This window comes from Onychomys torridus, chromosome 7 (assembly GCF_903995425.1).
Source record: "Onychomys torridus chromosome 7, mOncTor1.1, whole genome shotgun sequence".
Classification (NCBI taxonomy): Eukaryota; Metazoa; Chordata; class Mammalia; order Rodentia; family Cricetidae; genus Onychomys; species Onychomys torridus.
The window spans coordinates 70,537,078-70,555,398 of record NC_050449.1 but is presented as its reverse complement, the minus strand read 5'-3'; the positions used below and the strand labels follow the sequence as shown (position 1 = coordinate 70,555,398).

Sequence of the window (18,321 nt, the reverse complement as noted above, 5' to 3'; positions counted from 1 at the left end):
ATTTTCAGGAAATTTACCATATACTGGAAGATTTTGAGATCTGAGATATTTATTTGAAAGGAAAATGAGCATAAGTATTAGATTCAAGTACATAATATTGCTGATGGGGCAGAGTGAGTTACCACTCACTGATTGAATGAGTGAATTCTTACATAAATAAATTAGACAATGCTTCTTTCACTGTAGATTTTATATTGTAGATAATTGTGGGTTCCTACGAGCGAGCCTTTTTGCTACAAAGTGTCTAAGGATAAAAATCAACTTCTGAATGGAGAGAAGACAGAAGCAAACAGAAACAAGTAACAATCAGGTCACTTTAGAAATGTTTTAATCCATCAAATCAGCTGAGGTTCTACCAGGTCCACAGTGGTTGCTATGTGCTCTACCATTCCTATTTACTGTTGTGTAAATCTTATGATTCAAAAACATGAGATTACAGACTTGAAAACTGGGTCCCTTTTATGTTTTTTGTTCCACATCAATCATCTTATAATTTACTACTGTAGCTACAGGCAACCTATCATCCCATTTGTTGAAGTTACTAATTTAGGAAGGAGATTGCTCTAAGAAGCCATCATTTAAAAATGTTGGCAACAAATTTGCTAGGTCATTGCTGGCAGAAAATCTCCAACTTTGGTCTATAGCCAGAGGAAGTATCAACTTGCTGTCATAAAATTACGATTATAAGTTCTCAAGGCTGAAAAAAAATCCAATTTTATGTGCCCTAGTAACAGTGCTCAAGCACAATTTTACACATATGATAGATGTAAACATAAATAAATAACAGCTTTAGACTAATGTCTTTCAGCACCCCCCAAAAAAAATCATGATAGCGAACTCCAACTCTATTCTTTCCATCTCAGACTTTTTCTCACAGAAGGATAGCAATAGAGTGAGATATGATATAAGTTATACCCCACTTCTCATTTGTATTTTCCAGAAATACAAATACAAATATGACATCATCTTTTTTTTTTTAATGAAAGCATTTATAGGTTCCATAACCTGCATGGCTTTGGCTTTGGGTTGACCTGACTGGGGTGACAGGAAATGAAGAGATGTAAGGTACACATAAGGAAAACCTGGGATTGGATGGACCATACACTCAGAAGGAGACACTCAAGTAGCAGCCTGTAAACTGAGTGCATTTATTTTGCTATCTCCAGCATGAAGGAGGAAGGGGCAGGCTAGCTAATCTGGGTAGGAGGCCCTGAGCAGAGCAATTGCAGCTGCAGTCATCCTGGAGGAGGAAGCTGCAGTTGCTGTTTTCTGCATGTATTTTTCACATCCATACCTGGAGCCTTACCATTGCTCTGAGCTTGACCTGGGGAAGGATTTGCCATGGATCTGAGGTGTCAGGGTCCTTGACGTGGTTTATGCTCATGTCAATAATACACATTCACTCAGGACTTCATCCACTCACCCCATATGACTGAGAGAGTGCATATGTGTGTGTGTGGGTGCATATATAGGTGTCTGTATATGCATATTTGAGGCCAATGGAGCACCACAGATGTAATTTTCAGGAATGCCACCCACTTCTTTTGAGACAACATTTCTCTCTGGCCTAGAGCTCACTAATTAGGCTAGACTGGTTGGACAGCAAGCTCCAGGCATCCTCCTGTCTCCACATCCTTTGATTTGGATTACAAGTGTGTAGGCAACCATGGTGACAATTTTATGTGGGTTCTAGGGAACCAAATTCAGGTCTATAGAGATCTCTGGCCTCATGGAGGTTGTGTTTAGTAGATAGATCAAGACAATGAACACACATACACAGAAGTCAGATGGCAGCAAATGAAACAGGGTGGTAGGGATGAACATTTTATATGGATGATCAGGAGACACCTCTATGATAAGATGATGTTTGAGCATATACTTGAAATACAATCCACAGATAGGACAGAGCAAGTGAAAACTCCTGGAGAAGGTTTCCAGTGGGTGAGTTGCAGTGAGTCATAGTCAGGGAACTTGAGTGAGTGTGCTGGTGTGAGAGGTAGAGCATCAGAGGACAAGTTGGAAAGGGAAAAGCTATTTGAACATAGGGAAGGTCAGGCAAATGATTTCAAAGGAACCTTTGAAAGATCAGTTGACATGATTTGATGTGGAAGTGAGTGACATTGTTTGGAAGTTTAATGGCACAATGTAATAGACACTATAGTTACTCCATGGAGTGCTTTCTTAGGCTGTGAATCCCGAGTTAAGAGTTGTGTTGTATCCATCGCCACAGATACTGTGGTTTTGGGAGAGGTCTCCTTTGTCAGAATAGGTCCTAATAGCCTCAGAGAGTGGTGTCTTCAGAGTTCACAAACAGGTGTTTTCTTTTGGAGGCGCTTCAGAATATTTACATCTAGAGTAATTCATTTCTCAGTCGGCTATTCGCATAACTCTCCCTCTGGAGACCGTTTTTTCCATGTTCTGGGCACTAACTGCATGAAAAGGTCCTTTCAATTTTACCATTTATTCCAGACAAAAAATTACAGAATCTTGTTTTATGACATAACTGGAGAGATATGTGTCTCTCTATCAAGGCTGCTCATTCTTTATTCTACAGGTGACAAGGGGCCCTCTGTGGACGGGTTTAGTTGTTGGACAGTGACAGTTTTACAGTAACTCACTTTTTATGGACTCTTCTAATTTGATTCATCTAATTTTCTTTATATTTGCACACAGACTTAGCAAATTAGATTTGCAAAAATTAAGGAAATCCTTCAAGAGAACTCCTACTTGATGTTCAAGGATAACAAATTACTTTGAACAAAGAGAAAACAGAAATGAGAAATTTATAAAGAATAGCCTTATCTTCTTCCATGGGAGACAAAAGACCCCTATAAACAAGTTTGTCTGGAATGGCAATGTTGGCCCCCGCTGAGCAGCTCATTTGATAGATGCTCTGGTCTAATGCCTTACAGTTTTTACTTTGCACACAAATTATCTAGGGATCTTTTAACATGCAGTCATATGTCAAGGAAGGCTCGAAGGTCTGTACCGTGTGATTGATTCTCAGGTGGTGCTCACAATTGCAGGTCTATGGGCCCTATTCTGAGTGGCAAGGCACTAGGAAACTTCTTGAATGGAACTATGAGTTTGTTTTGTGCTGTAATTTCATGTTGAGAAAATGTAAATTTCATGATCATTTGCCATAAAGAAACAACATATTAGGAAGAACAGAAAGGAAGTCACCGTGGAAGAGCCTCCTGGGTGCCCATGTTAACTCTTGCTGCATCATGCATGTTAAAGGCTTTCTGAAGTATACATTAAAACTATATTTGAATGATGGATTTGAGTACATTGACATAAGGCTGATGCAGTAATCTTATGTGGTATCATTGTGAAGGAGACAAGGACATTAGGAATATAATGTAGCACTACCCATTATGAAAGGACACAGTAAGGATTAGCATTATAACACTTCATGTGGTTCAATATATCAAATGGCTTTTCCAAGATTATATAGTATAATAGCTGCATTTCAGAAATGAAAATCTGTGTCCTGATCCTCTCCTCATCCTGCTATCATGCTTTGTTAATCAAATCTAGAGACTGAAAATTTTAGACTCATTGAGATGTGTGTATGTGCATATGTGTATGTGCATATATACATACATACATACATACATACATACATACATACATACATATATACATCAGACCTGGAGAACATGGGGTTCCATAATGTTCTAGGAACATTTAGAAGAAAAAAGGAGAATGACAGAATGATGCTGTGATGGTTCAAAAGTGGGTTGGTAGTAGAAATGAAGAGATTAAATTGAACTAAATGGAATAGAAAATGGAAGGATTTCACCAGTTGTATAGGGAAGCAGGTTTTTAAAGAGATTTTTAGTTCCTTTATCCTATTCTCTCCGTTTTTTAAATTTAAATTTTTTATTTTTTTGTTTTTTTGAGACAGGGTTTCTTTGTGTAGCTTTGCGCCTTTCCTGGAACTCACTTGGTAGCCCAGGCTGGCCTCGAACTCACAAAGATCCACCTGCCTCTGCCTCCCGAGTGCTGGGATCAAAGCTATGACTATGACTACAGTTTTAAACTGACCAATAGTGAGAGAATTTGGAAGCTTTGATAAAGGTCATATGATGGGTAACATGAACACTATCAAAGACAATCTCTGCCTGTTTTTTTTCCCTTCCTCTGGTTTCCACTATGGCTCTGAAATACTGACAATTATACCAAGTCATGGTACAGAAGCAAAATCAAAAACAAAGAAAGAGGTATTGCACAATTTAAGAAAAAACAATCTGTGCAAAACAAGTTAGCAATGAAGAACATGGACGACTCAGAAACTTCAGGTAGACAAAGTCAAAGATTCGTTTTTTAATAATAATGAAAAGAGGAAAAACTTCACAGCACTGAGGAAACAGAAAATAAGGCCCAATAATCACCTAGAAATCAGAAGGCCACCATATCCAAGAAAGTAAGGCCACACAGAAAGTAAGGAGCAGAAAGCTTGGCAAAGAAGCAACATGAGGTGTCAGTAACTGACTGATACTGAATGTATTGCATTTACGATTTCATACCTTGAAAAGTTTCCTCCCTTTGTTCTGTTTTTACATTATTTTAAATTTGTGTGTGTGTGTGTGTGTGTGTGTGTGTGTGTGTGTGTGTGTGTGCACATATTGCAGAGAACACAGGACAACTGATGGAAGTCAGTTGTTAACTTCTACCATGTGGGTTTTGGGGATTGAATTCAGATTGTCTGGCTAAACAGCAACCTCCTTTGCCCTGAACCATCTCACTGGCCCAAACAGTCTCTTTTTGGATCTTATCTTTGAAGGTAGTCACAGGTCAGATGGGCTCTAGGCCAATATAACTCAAAATATCTGCTTGCAATACAGGAAATGAGACAGCCGTGTTTCTCTGGCACAGATATTCTCTACCATATCAACTTCTGCTAGGCACAGTTTCCCCCTCTGCATGCTGACACCTGCTTAAACTCCTGAAGTTCCATGTTGCTTTGGGCATGTGTGAGGTCGTTTGGATTTCCTATTTGATTTCATGAGGAAGGGGAAGAAGGAAGGAGAAATTAGCAGGGTACCCCATGGAAAAGAAGGACTCGTGTACAACATAGATAGGGTCATGGCCCCAGCACCAGGCAGTAGAATTGGAGACTGCCTGAGTGGTGTTCTTAAGCTGTTTGCTTGAGGAATACTGTTCTCACACTTGTTAAATAACTGGATACTACTGGCTCATTTTTTGTCTCTGGAGAGAAATGAGTTTCTTAAGTCGGAGCTATTTCTCAGGCTGGAGAAGAAAAGCACTTTCTCAGTCTGTATTTCCCCACGTGGTGTTTACACGAACAACAACTAGGGAAATAGCAACTGAAAAAAAGTATGAGAGAGAGACAGTGATTCAAGACTCAAAATACGTCAAGTGCCTTATAGAGAAGAGAGATAGATGTCGTCTCTTAAGGCTTAACTTGTGAGCACCAGGTTGGACTAGGCAGGGCTAATTTACAGTTTTCCAGGAGGAATGGGGTTGAGAAGGATGATTGCAGAGAAGAGCTCAAACAAAGAGGGGCAGCCTTGCTTTGTATTGCATTTTTACTTGGCGTGGTTTCAAAACAGATCAATCGCTTGGTGGTGTTTGTCAGTGTCTCAAGATTTTACACTTCGTGAAGCATTTAGAAATTGCCCCAAGTGAAAGAAACTCCCTCTCATATTGTCATTGACTACAATATTGTGAGTTCACAGTGACTGATGTGTTCATTAGGGCTATTCTGATACAAACTACATCAGTGTATAAGGAGAGGACAGTCCTGGGGAACTAAGGGGTAGAAGGTCCGGCACCTAGATGGGTGCTTTGGCCTTCATCTAGGGCTTTCCACTGTGGGTAGCAGCTTCACAAAGCTTCTTCATTTCAGTACATCTGCCTTTTAAGTGAAGTTAGGGCATGTTACAGCTCTTGCATTGACACACAGTAATCACAGGTAACCCAGAGCTCTCTATCACATTCTATTTTCCTTCTAGACCTAGTTCAGCCATATGTAATATGAGTGTGGCTTATACATAATGTGGGTGGACGTTCCAAGGTCCTCTATACCTACACTGTACATTGTGGAACAGGCACTCAAAGAACATTTGTCAAATGAAGGGTAGAGGAACATGTTTGGTGTGGTTTTGCAATTCCGATTGTGATAGGAGATCTTTATTACTTAGCTGCTACCATAATCAATGCACTAATTGTTTACAATTTGTTAACAATTATATTGATTTTTAGTGTCTAGTTACATTGTTAAAACAATCTAATTTCTGGGATGCTTTATATATTGTTTTAAATCACTTCAAATTTCAAAAGAAAAATTTTGTGAGAGCATTTGGGTAACAACAATAACTCATTTTTAATAGTGATTTTTTTTTTCACCTCTATTTAAAAAACATTTCTCCTTCATGAAGACTAAGCCTGGAGTAATTCGCCCAGTACCTGTCAAATCCAAATTACTACTGAGAAATGAGGAAGAAGTTTATGAACCCAATCCCTTCAGTAAATACCTTGAAGACAACAGTAGCCTGTTTTCTGAGCAGGTGAGTATACATATAAGAAAGTATTTCATATTACAAAAAGTGCCCATGTAAAAATATGTTTAATAGGTTCTACCCCTGGAAAAATGGAAAAGATCACTTTGTATACAAATAGAAGTTCTTTTTTAATCAAGGGTAGTATTTTGAAGCATCTCAAAGTTTGCTCTAAAAGAAACACTATCGACCCAGTGAAGGTACTGGGTGGGAACCTACACCATTTATTTGAGACCTCACGAGCATGCTGTGGGTAGCCACATGGCACTGAATTATTATTTCTGAGACAGTTTATTTTTGAGAATATATGATATTTTAGATTTGTTAGAGTTGACAAAGATCCCATTTTCCAGATTTGTATTAACATGGTAGGTTTGAGGGGTAATGCAATTCTTCTAGCTTGAGAGTACTGTTTATAGAGAGTGTGTACTCTATATGCTTTATATGTGCTGAATGCTGGATAAGGGAGAAAAGGAAACTGTTAGTCGGAACTCTATAATAATAGGAAAATATGGCAATACACATATACATACACATAATATAAAACTCCAGGGCCTAGAGAGATGGCTCAGCAGTTAAGGGGACTCACTGCTGCTGCTGAGGACCCAGGGTCAGATTCCAGCACCTACAACTTTCTGTAACTGTTTCTAGGGATCTGATGCTTCGTTATGGCTTCCTAGAGTACTGCATGCACTTATATGTTGCAAGCCAAACTCTCCTGAACATAAAATAAAAATAAGTTAAATATTAAAATCTACACAAACCTTTGTCTTGCCACCAAAGAGAAATTGTACATCTCTATTTGTCTTATTAAATGCAACAAATAGGCATGAGCTGTCCATTTTTTATCTTAAATATTAAGTGGATAAGCAGTGTACAATGAAAAATGCTGGATATAGTCAGAACATGTAAACTCATCACATTTTATAATCTAAAATGAATAGGTTTATCAAAGAATGTAAGCATAATATCTTCTTTAAACATTAGTTTAAAGGTGATAGTTAACATCATTCTTAAAATTTGAATTACATTTGTGTTTGTAAGACATAGGGAATGTTTCATGTGCTCTTTGACCTTTGGAAATACTGATTTCCCCAGCTTCAGTTTCTGAATATGTACAGTAAGTTATGAGGATCAAGTCCTTTTAATGGATCATTTAAACTCCAAGATTTGGGTTATTTTAAATGATTTGTTAACACAGAATGGCTCTGAAGTCTTTGTGTAGCTTTGAAAAGGGTCATCATATTTTCTCATGGGTAACCATTGATTTTATACATATAATGAGGTGGAGATGGCTGAACAGTGTCTAGCTGTGATTCCAGCCTCCTGAGAGGACCTCCTGATGCTTGAATTGAAGTCCAGACTGGACAGCATGGTGAGATTTCATCTCAGAATTGAGAGGAAAATTAACATTAGAACATTTTCCAGTTATTTATGTTCAGGTTGTGAGACTGCTCTAGTTCTTGTCAGTTTGAACATTTAAAGAGGTTTAGAGGTGGTCTGTTTTCATTTTGTGGAGAAATCTTATCGGTATGTAATTTATCATGGTTAATTATATAAATTACAGAAACAGAAATTTCTGTTAGGAAACTAGATTTCATTGTCAATAAAAGCACATATAAAATATCTATTGTTTGTACAAAACTAGTATTTTTGAAGATTAATGTGATATTTGGATTAGGAATTCATTGTAGACAGGTTATTAGAATATAATGTAGTATTTATATGGAAATGAACTACAGATGTTAAAATAAATCTCACATATAATTATCCATGCAAATTATACCCCTCAAAATTTGATTAACTGCTATAAAATAAAGATTTTTACTTTTTATATAATCTTGAAACTTAATTTTTCTTCAAGCAAGCTCCCTTGTAGCATATTAGGTTAATTTGTCTGTAGTTTATCACCTTCATTGTCTTGTGCAGTGATGAATTCCATTTATAGGGCAGAAAATTCTTGTCACTAAAAAGAATTGCTGTTTTCTTTCTTCACCATCTTGTCTGGTTATACAAGTCTAAACCTTGTTTTTGTTGCAACTTACACCTGTGTATTTCCAGATAATTGGATGAAAATGTGTTTTTCAAATATTTGGGGACTATAGGCATAATTGTGTTTATATTTTTTCATTAATTAATTCTTTTATATGTCCTTGTTTGAGGGTAGGGCATCTGACCTAATAGGACACCACAGAATGTTAAGAATTGAAAGAAATCTGGCATTCTGCTTACATGTGAATTCCAAAGCTCCCCTGGCCTCATTTGCTGGCTGTGTAGAATCCTGGGGCCACTGTACAGCCAGGAAAGGCACATTTACGCTCACCTGCTTTCTATATGTTGAGCACGACTTATAAATCCTTTGTGTTCCGAGTCTACAATGAAGCAAAATTGAAAAGTTCGCTCACAAATGTACATAGTTAGGTCCATTAAACAAAACAAAACAAAACAAAACAAAACAAAACAAAACAAAACAAAACAAGTGAGTGTCAATGACCCATAATGCTGGCTTTGCTACCAGACTAGAACTTCCTCTGAAGACATTCATGTTCAGCTCCACTCACTCCTGCTCTCTCTCAATCTGCCATAGACCAAATTGAATGTTTCCAAACTTTGCTAATCTTACTCACCCATGTAATAGAGAATTCCTTAGGCAGGCAGCCGGCCAAATGGAAGCAGCTCACATTCACTAATCTCTCTTGTACCGAGGGCAGTTCCACATGACAGGAGATGTTGGATGGGATGGTTAAGTTCATAAATTTCCCCTAGCAGGTTCACTGCCATAAAATCTGATTTCAAAATGCTGTTACAAAGTGTCAGATGCTAAAGTTGACGGGACTGAGCAGAGATGTATTTATCATAGCTCACATGATACAGCTGGGCAGCCTATTGAACAGATTAGGAGCTGAAAATTTGTCTGGAAATAGCCTCTCAGGGCTAAAAGCAAAGTTTGACACTAATGCAAAAATCTAGAAATTGAGACATTTTATTTAATGGTTTTTACATCGAGATGTCCTAAGGCAGTCAATATCATTCTGCACTACATGGATTAAACCAAACCAAACCAGAACTCTTTTGAATGAAGTTTATGCTTTCCTGAAATTAATTCCAAATCTATTATTGTATCAATTTACGGCCCTTTTGAATTATCGCAACACATCTTCACATTCTACCCTAAATATATGTATTTACATGGACTTACAGTGACAACCATGTATTTTGAACAATGCTTCTATTGACAACTAAAGGCTGAGCTAGATATAATTACTGGAATCGATTGGACTAGTGAGCATGCCGCAGGTGCAGAGACCTGAGACAGAATGTTTGTTTTGATGATTTGTGAGCATGCAAGATAAACAATGACTTGCTGATCATGAAACCAATATATTTAGATAATGGCTATTTCTCCACTGAATATTTTCATTTTAATGTAAAAACAATAGCTTAATTCATTTTTTACAGAGCAATATGTAACATATTTTTTCTTCTTTATATTAACAATTCAGTTCCTGACATTAGATATGTTACTCCCTCAGTAAACCCTTAGAGAGCCAAGCTTGAAGGTCTGGATTGAAATGAGGGGAGACTCCTATTGTTTTATTTGACTTCTCCAGAAACACCTTCTTTTTCTCTATGAGAAAAGGTGTTTCCTAGTGTTCATGCCCTTTCCACCTCATTTTTCTTCTGATGTGTTTCACTGGAGGAAAGGATGTGTTTTGGTTAAAATAACCATTTTGAGCAGTGGTTCTCAACCTGTAGGCTGCGACCCCTTTGGGATTCACCCTCTCATAGGGATTGCGTGTTATATATTTACATTACAATTCATAACAGTAGCAATTACAGTTATGAAGTAGCAATGAAAATAATTCTGTGGTGGGGTGTTACCACAACATGAGGAACCTGTATTAAAGAAAGGGTCACAGCATTAGGAAGGTCGAGAACCACTGCTCTAGAGAATTTCTTCTGTAACACTCACAGAAACACAAAAGGATCAATGTGGGGAAAATTTCCTCTTTGTATTCTTCTCATTCCTTTTTATTTGCCCCTGATATTTTAAAACATTCAACTTGTCTCTCTTCTCTCCCAGTTTCTCTCTATTTGATATTCCAGTTTGATGATTATGTGAACAACTTTCAGGTTTCTATTTAATTATCCATTGAGTTATATATTAACTGTGCCCTCCACCTGCCCTTCCTGGCTCCCCCCAGGTGGAAGTAACAGGCAAGTGTCTTTGTCACAGATAGGGTGAACAATGCCTCCTTTTATACAGAATGCTATAAATTACCACTTTTTCAAAAGTCATTTTCAACCAAGGTGATTCAGTCTCTTCTGTCATAATTGAGTCAAAGCCTGACAAAGTTTTGACTCATATTTTAAGGTAAGATGTTGACATGAACCTTTTTAGTTGTAGAAATGACTAAATGACTTGGACTGTTTTAAGGAGTGAGAAACGAAATCTTTTTGTAGTGTTACTTTCATTTCGGAAGGTTGAACCCATAAGATTTGGCTTTTCTCAAATAGTGCTGTCTTTGTGAATGCTCCTTCCTTCCTCCATCTTTTGTTCCCTCCCTCCTTTCCTCTCTTTGCTTTATATATATGAAATAATTTATCATGAATATGCTGTTTAATAGGTGTAATAGATAATTTATCATAACATAGCAAATCAATTTGCTCACTTCTATTTTTTTTAAAAACATGTTCCTTTGAAATAATAATATTTCTCTTCCAGGATATAATCAGATATGCTCACTTCATATTTAAGCTTTCATTACTCTTTTTTTGGCATTCAATTTCTCATGACCTGTCTTCCTATTGAAATTGAAAAATCATAACTTAAGCATTGCAGTTTTTGTCTCCAGCATTGACGTTGCTAAGGGAGACTTCCTTTTTAATTGCACTTTACCTGATGTATGTAGGGGTAAGAATCTTCAAGAGATTTTATTTTATTTTATTTTTTTGTTTTGTTCTTGGTTTTAAGCAAATGCACTAAGAAGCCTGATTTGCTACTTCTGTTGTCACAGTCCAAGGCCTTAGTTACTAAGGAATAATTGGTGGGTATGCAGTGTCTGATTAACCCTTAGTCAACGGGGGAAGAGTATCTTTGTGAAAGCTTTACATAGATGTTTCCTGAAACTTGTGTAACCTAAGATGCTCCTGTATCTTTACTCAAGGAGTTTGGTCATTGACATATTCAGGACCTCTCAAAGAAAGTGCAATCTAGTTTTAAGATAAGGGCCTTGTTAAAATAGATTTTCTAAATTCCACTTTGATTTAGTTTCTAAAAGTATTAAACTATGGAACTTCAAATAGAAGACAGCTGTATCAAATGGATGCTATTCACAGGCTAGAGCATTAGAGAACTTGACTGGTTGGTAGGGGAAGATACATTCTTCCATGTCTCTTCACAAGAATCTCTATGACAAAAGGTCTCCTTGAGTTTAAGAGTCAAGGCAGCCTATGTCTAGCACTGCAGAATACTATGACCACATGCCTTAGGAAGAGTTGTGTCTCCTGGCTTAAGACAGGACACTACCTATGCTTAGCTCACTCTTTGTCTGCACAGTTCCTGTCCACAGTTTCATTGAGAGATTTTTTTCAGATGACCATTATAAATGTGGGTAGTGCCAGAGGATCAGGGAGCTTGCTGTGAAGTTGTGTTTCCTAGTAATGTCAGGAGCTACACCCATCAAGTCTCACCAACATGACTTGATTTCAAGGTGCAAAACACATTTTACAAAGCTCCATGTGTTGTCAGGGACTTGCAATCCCAGCAGGGACTGTGGGGACAGACATGATTCCTGGGATTCACTGGTTAGCTATCCTAACTTAATGGGTAAGTCTTATGGTCAATGAAAGCCTCTATCTCAATGAAGGAGGTGGACATCCTACAGATGATGCATGCATGTGCACACTTGTGCACCAAACATATGTACACAGACACAGACAGACAGACAGATATATACACATTCAGTAGCTGTGTGGGTTTATTTCCATTCTATTGTATTCTGGTAGTCTATATAACCTGGTTTGATGCCAATAGAATGCTGTTTTTATAACTGTGGCAGTAATATAATTTGAAATCAGCTATTTAGATACTTTGAATATTGCTATTTCTGCTTGGATTTCCTTGGCTTCTCAAGAATTTTTATGCTTCCATGTGAATTTAGGATTTTTTTTTCTGGGTAAGTAAAAATCATTTGGATTTTGGTGAGGTTTGCCTTTAATATGTAGGTAACTTTTGGTATTACTGCTACTTTTTAAAAATCTTTTTTTATTGAGATTTTTTTTCATTCACTTTACACACCAAGCAAAGATCCCCTTCTTCCCTCCTCCTGCCCCCAAAACCTCCCTCCTGAACCCATCTCCACTCAGGCAAGGCCTCCCATGGGGAGGCACATCCAGTAGAGGCAAGTCCAAGCCCTTCCCCTTGCCTCAAGGCTGTACGAGGTGTCCCATCATTGGTAGTGTGCTACTTTTATAATATTAAATTTGCCAGGGCCTAAGTCTGGAATGGCTTTTTGTCTTCTTCTGTTTCTTTCAATTTCTTTTTTTTCAGTGTTTTAACATTTTAATTCTATAGACCTTTTGACTCCCTAGTTGGTATTCTTAGGTATTTTATCTTTTCTTTTTATTAGTTTTTTCCCATGCACTATATTTTGATCATATTTTTTTCCCTCCTCCAACCCCTTTTAGATTTTCCCTCCCAACCCATACAACTTTATGTTCTTTCTGTCTCTCAAAACTAACCCTAAACCCAAACCAACAAACAAAAAGGGAAAATTAAACTAGTAAACAAACCAAAATTAGTAAGATAGAAAATAATCAAATCAAACTAAACAAAAAGAAACAAAAACACCTCTCTCTCTCTCTCTCTCTCTCTCTCTCTCTCTCTCTCTCTCTCTCTCACACACACACACACACACACACACACACACACACACACACCATGGGCACCTGCTTAATTTCCACATTTGATGGCAAAAATAAGTAGTGTCCACCAATAGTTTTTTACTATTGGTTCAATAGTCTTTGATATTTACAGGAATGTATGGGGCCCATTTGTATACTGAATGAACAAAATGTAACCCATTCTGACACAGGAGGGTTTCCTTGGTGGCATAACATGTCTAGTTGAGATATTGTGTCCCCATTGCTATCAGTTTAATATTTCTAGGTGTTCTTTTGGTTTTGAAGCTATTGTAAGTGGGATTTCCCCTTTCCTGTCCTCATTTCTTCATTGACAATTTTTTTTATTGGCATGTAAAATTATATGTTGATTTTGAAAATTGCCAGAAGTACTTATTAGGGCTTAATGGTTTCTGGTGGGGTCTGTAAGAAGTTTTAAGGACTAGATCACGTCATCTGGAAGTAGGAATAATTTGACTTCTTTTTCTATTTTTACCTCTTGTGTTTTTCTTTGTCTTATTGCTCCGGTTTAGAATTTAAGATTATATTAAACAAGAGAAGAAATAGTCACAACCTTGCGTAGTTCTATATTTTAGGGAAAATGCTCTTATGTTTTCACTGTTTAGCATAAAGGTTTGCTGTATATAGCTTTTATTATGTTGAAGTATGTTCCTTCTATTCCCAGCTTTTAAAAAAAAATCATGAAGAGATAATGACTTTTGTTAAAGGACATTTTTTAATTTAATGAGATGGTCCTGTGGTTTTTGTTCTTAAATTTATGTACTGTATTTCCCTTATTAATTTGTATGTGTTGACTAACCTTGCACACCTGGAATGAAGTTACCTCTGCCATGGTGTAAGAATTTTCCTTATGTGCTCTTGAATTTGGTTTGTGAGAATTTTATTAAAAATTTTTACATCTTTGTTCATAATCTTTTTTTTCCTGTTGTGTCCTTTTCCAATTTTAGTAGTATGGTAGTGCTGATTCATAGAATGAATTAGGTACTTTTCCTTCCCTTTTTACTTTGTGAATCTCTTTGTGGAGCATTGGTATCAACTCTTCTTAAAATGCTTGGTAGAAGGTGGCAGTGAAAAGCTCAGGACATTTTTTTTTTTTTTTTTTTTTTTTTTTTGCCTCAATCTCATTCATTGCTGTGGGTCTGTTCAAGTTGTTTCGATTCTCTTGATTTAACATTGGTAGGTCATATGTGTTGGAGAATTTACCCATTTCTTCTAGCTTTTCTAGATTTTTAGAATAAAGTGTTGAAAGTACTCCCTATTGATTCTCCATATCACATTGAAATCCACAATAGTTTTATTTTATTTCTAATCTTATGTCACTTCACTTTTGTTTTTGGTTAGTTTTTGCTAGGAGTTTGTCAATACTGTTAATTTTTCGAAGAATCAACTATTTGTTTGATTGAATCCTTCTATATTTTAATTTATTATTTTTATTTACTTAAAGTATAAGATATTATTTATCCCTCCCTGTTCTTTCCCACTCCTCCCATGTTCATCCCACCCTCTTTAGCCATTGTTTTTACACATACATATAAATGAATATACATATAAGTACATCCTGATGAGTGCTTAGTATTACCTGCATGTAAGTGTCTCTAGGGCCAAACAATTGGTATTGGATAAACAATCAGGGGACTCAACCCCAGAGGAAGACTAATTCTACTAAAGGTTCAACATTGGCACTTCTTTCTTTGCAGTAACCAAAAATCATCTATATATTATTTTTAGCTCTATTTCATTAATTTCTGTTCTGAATTTTGACACTGATTTTTAACTTTATTGAACTATGATCTTATAAAATATATGAGATTATTAACTTATTTGTGTTTGGTAAGACTTGATTTGTGGCCTGGAACTGCACATTGATACTCTGATCTATTAATTTTTTTTCTAACAGGATATTTATGTCCAGTGTCCTAGATATTTGAAACCAAAATATTTTGTATCCCAAATATTACCTCTGCCATGGGCTCTCTAAATGTACTTTGAAACAAACAAACAAATGGGTAATTCTTTTGTATGCAAGTATGCCTTACTATTACCACCTGAGCATTAAGTTAAAGCTCATCTCTAGCTTCCTTGAGTTGCAGGAAGAACAAACTTGAAAATCCTATTGCCTGGCAAGTGGTTCCACAAGTTTGGGTGGTGATGTGGTTCCTGATAGTAGGTGTTGCTCTCTTCCTCCACACTCTCCCTTCTTCCTGCCATACTTGTGTTTTTTACTTTCCTGTTGCTGTGATAAAGCAGCATGACAAAGGGAAGCTTAAGGAAGAATCTACAATTCCAAAGTGATACAAGTTCACCCTGGTGTGGAGGGATGCAGCAGGCTTTAGGCATGGGAACAGGGAGATGAGAGATGTTGTCAACAGCAAGCATGAAGCAGAAAGACAGAGTTAATCAGAAGTGTAGTGAAGCTAAGAAAATTCTCAAAACTGCCCACCACATAACATTTTCCTCCAGCAAAGCCACACTTCCTGAACTTCCCTAAACAGCATCACCAACTGGGAACCACATGTTCATGTACCTAACTTTCTGCACATTGGCTGCCATCTTCCTAACCCCTCTCTCCACGCATTACTAGACACCATTGTTCTGCTCTGTTTCCATGAGTTTGATTTTTTCTATTTTATGTGTAAGATATGCAATATTTATCCTTCTGTGATTGATTTATTTCATTTGAAATAATGTTTTTTAGTTTCACCCATGTTGAAAATGGCATGATTTCCTTTGTTAAGGCTTAATAGTATTTCCTTGCCTCTATTTTACATTTTCTTTGTCTAGTCTTCATTGACAGGCTCTTAAGCTGCACCCATATCTTGGTTGCTGTACATAATTGTTGCCATAAGTAAATGAAATGACTGTGGTCAGTAGGTTCTGGACCCTTTGGAGGTGTACAATTTTAAAAAAAATGTCTGTTTAAAAATCATTGTAATTTTGGAAGAAGGAGATTGACTTCTTGCTGAGAAGTCACTGAGTGTACCTCCTTTCCATTTTATGAGATCACAGGAGCTTTCTAAATAAGTTACCTTCTTATATTTTCATTCTAAATATGTCCATATGAACAGTGTAAGATGTGAAATAAACCATAGAAATAGAAAAGCAAGAGACTCAGTATATAACCCTCTTCTGCTAATGTGATGAGGAACTATCTACTTTCTCCTTCTGTTGTTGAGTGCTGACATCAGCCATCTTCATACTGATCCATTTGCCATGGGAAACTGTCAGACACCATACACTTGAAATACTGTGACCCAAAGTCTATCTTGAAACTTATAATAAACACACACACACACACACACACACACACACACACACACACATAATTTGAAATAGCTAAACATATGCTAAGTTTTTTCTTCAAAAGTTCACATTTTTTTTGGTTCACATCAGTTTTCAAAATAGATGTGTTGGTTTAAATATGTCTGTTTTTAAAATGCACATGACTTACTCAAAATTAAGGTCTGTGAACCAGAAGTTATGCCTCACATTCATGGTTAGGAAGCCTAGTTTACTAGGCTAATATCCATAGCGTGCAGGCAGCCAGAATCTCTTTCATAGTATTGTGGGTTTTGTGATGGTATCTGTAGAGCAGCAAACTCATTCTGGATAACGGATTTATTCTTCCAAACTATACTATTACTGTACTCGAATTTAACTGGATGCTGCCTTAAATGAAAAGAGAAGATACACCTTATGATTTTGAATTTAAACAGTTGCTGATGTAGTTTACTGTTTCAACAAAGGACTGGCAGATGCCTAGAGCATGGAGTTGGGGCTCCTGGACTCCACTCACTGGTCACACAGTTGTCCTGTGCTCTGTAGATAACAGTCAGTATGAGGGGACAGCATCAGTGCAGAGACAGTGGATTTTCACTATCAATTCTAAACCACAGGAAATGAGGTAACTTAAAAATGCTAGGAACAGAACAAAAGAGTCTGAGATCTGCAGTCTTTAATGAGAAAAGCCCAAAGTGCCTTAAAATGCCCCTTTATTACAACAGAAGTAGCTTTTGAAGTTAAGAGCTTAATGGTTGAGGAGAAGGTAACCTTTTTCTAGAGTAGCCAGTGCCCCAGACAGGACTGGGGCATTAATTTTCTGATGTCTGTGACAATTAGGCAGAGCCAAATCAATTTACTTACCACACACTTGTCTGCTAATTTTCTCTAATGAACAGGATATTATTGCTTCATACTCCCATGTCTTCTTGAAGTTTTGCAGTGTACCGTATCAAAACCAATGAAAATAATTTGCCCCCTTTTCAATAATCAAACTTAAATAAGGCTTAAAGTTTTGGGAATTTTTAAAAAGTAATTTTGTGTTGAAGAGAGCAATTATGAAGAGAGCAAGAAGTGGTCTGAAACATTTTTACCAGAAATAGCTACACTGCCTATTTTACTAATAAGAACATGTATGAATTTTGTCCTTTAAAAACTAGAGCTTGAAGATTCACATGCTGAATACTGAGGTGGAGAGGAATGACAATCCCTTCAGATCTTTTATAAAACCAATTCCACAGTGACATTCTGAGCACAAGATAATTCACTAGGGTGAGACAGGATGCGGGTGAGATATGAGAGATTATTTATGTGCCTTAATAATAAACTGAAAAAGGAGTTTAAAACCATAGCCTAGGGGCAAAATCGGGTCCACCAATGTCTTTATAAACATGTTTATTAGAAGCCAGCTGCACATGTTTACCTGTGTTTTGTCAAAGCTGCTTTTATACAGTTGTGGCAAGGTCAAGTCATGGAATACACAGGTGTGCCAAGGCTGCTTTCACATGAGTGTGGTAAGGTCAAGTCATGGAATACACAGGAGTGCAGAGCCTACATTATCCATGTGCTGCTCCTTCACAAAGTGTCAGCAGCA

The 18,321-nt window shown here is 37.0% G+C and overlaps 1 protein-coding gene across 25 annotated transcripts in view; it reads left to right on the top strand.

The window, feature by feature from the left end:
• LOC118587711 (muscular LMNA interacting protein) overlaps positions 1–18,321 on the top strand; it is a 228,472-nt gene that overhangs the window by 162,210 nt on the left and 47,941 nt on the right. For 24 of the 25 annotated variants that reach the window (XM_036193739.1, XM_036193738.1, XM_036193740.1 and 21 more), the window contains one exon: positions 6,408–6,536. In XM_036193739.1, the coding sequence (XP_036049632.1) occupies positions 6,408–6,536 (129 nt within the window). Of the gene's footprint in view, positions 1–6,407; positions 6,537–18,321 lie in introns of those variants that run through there. The other variant, XM_036193731.1, reaches the window with a different exon arrangement.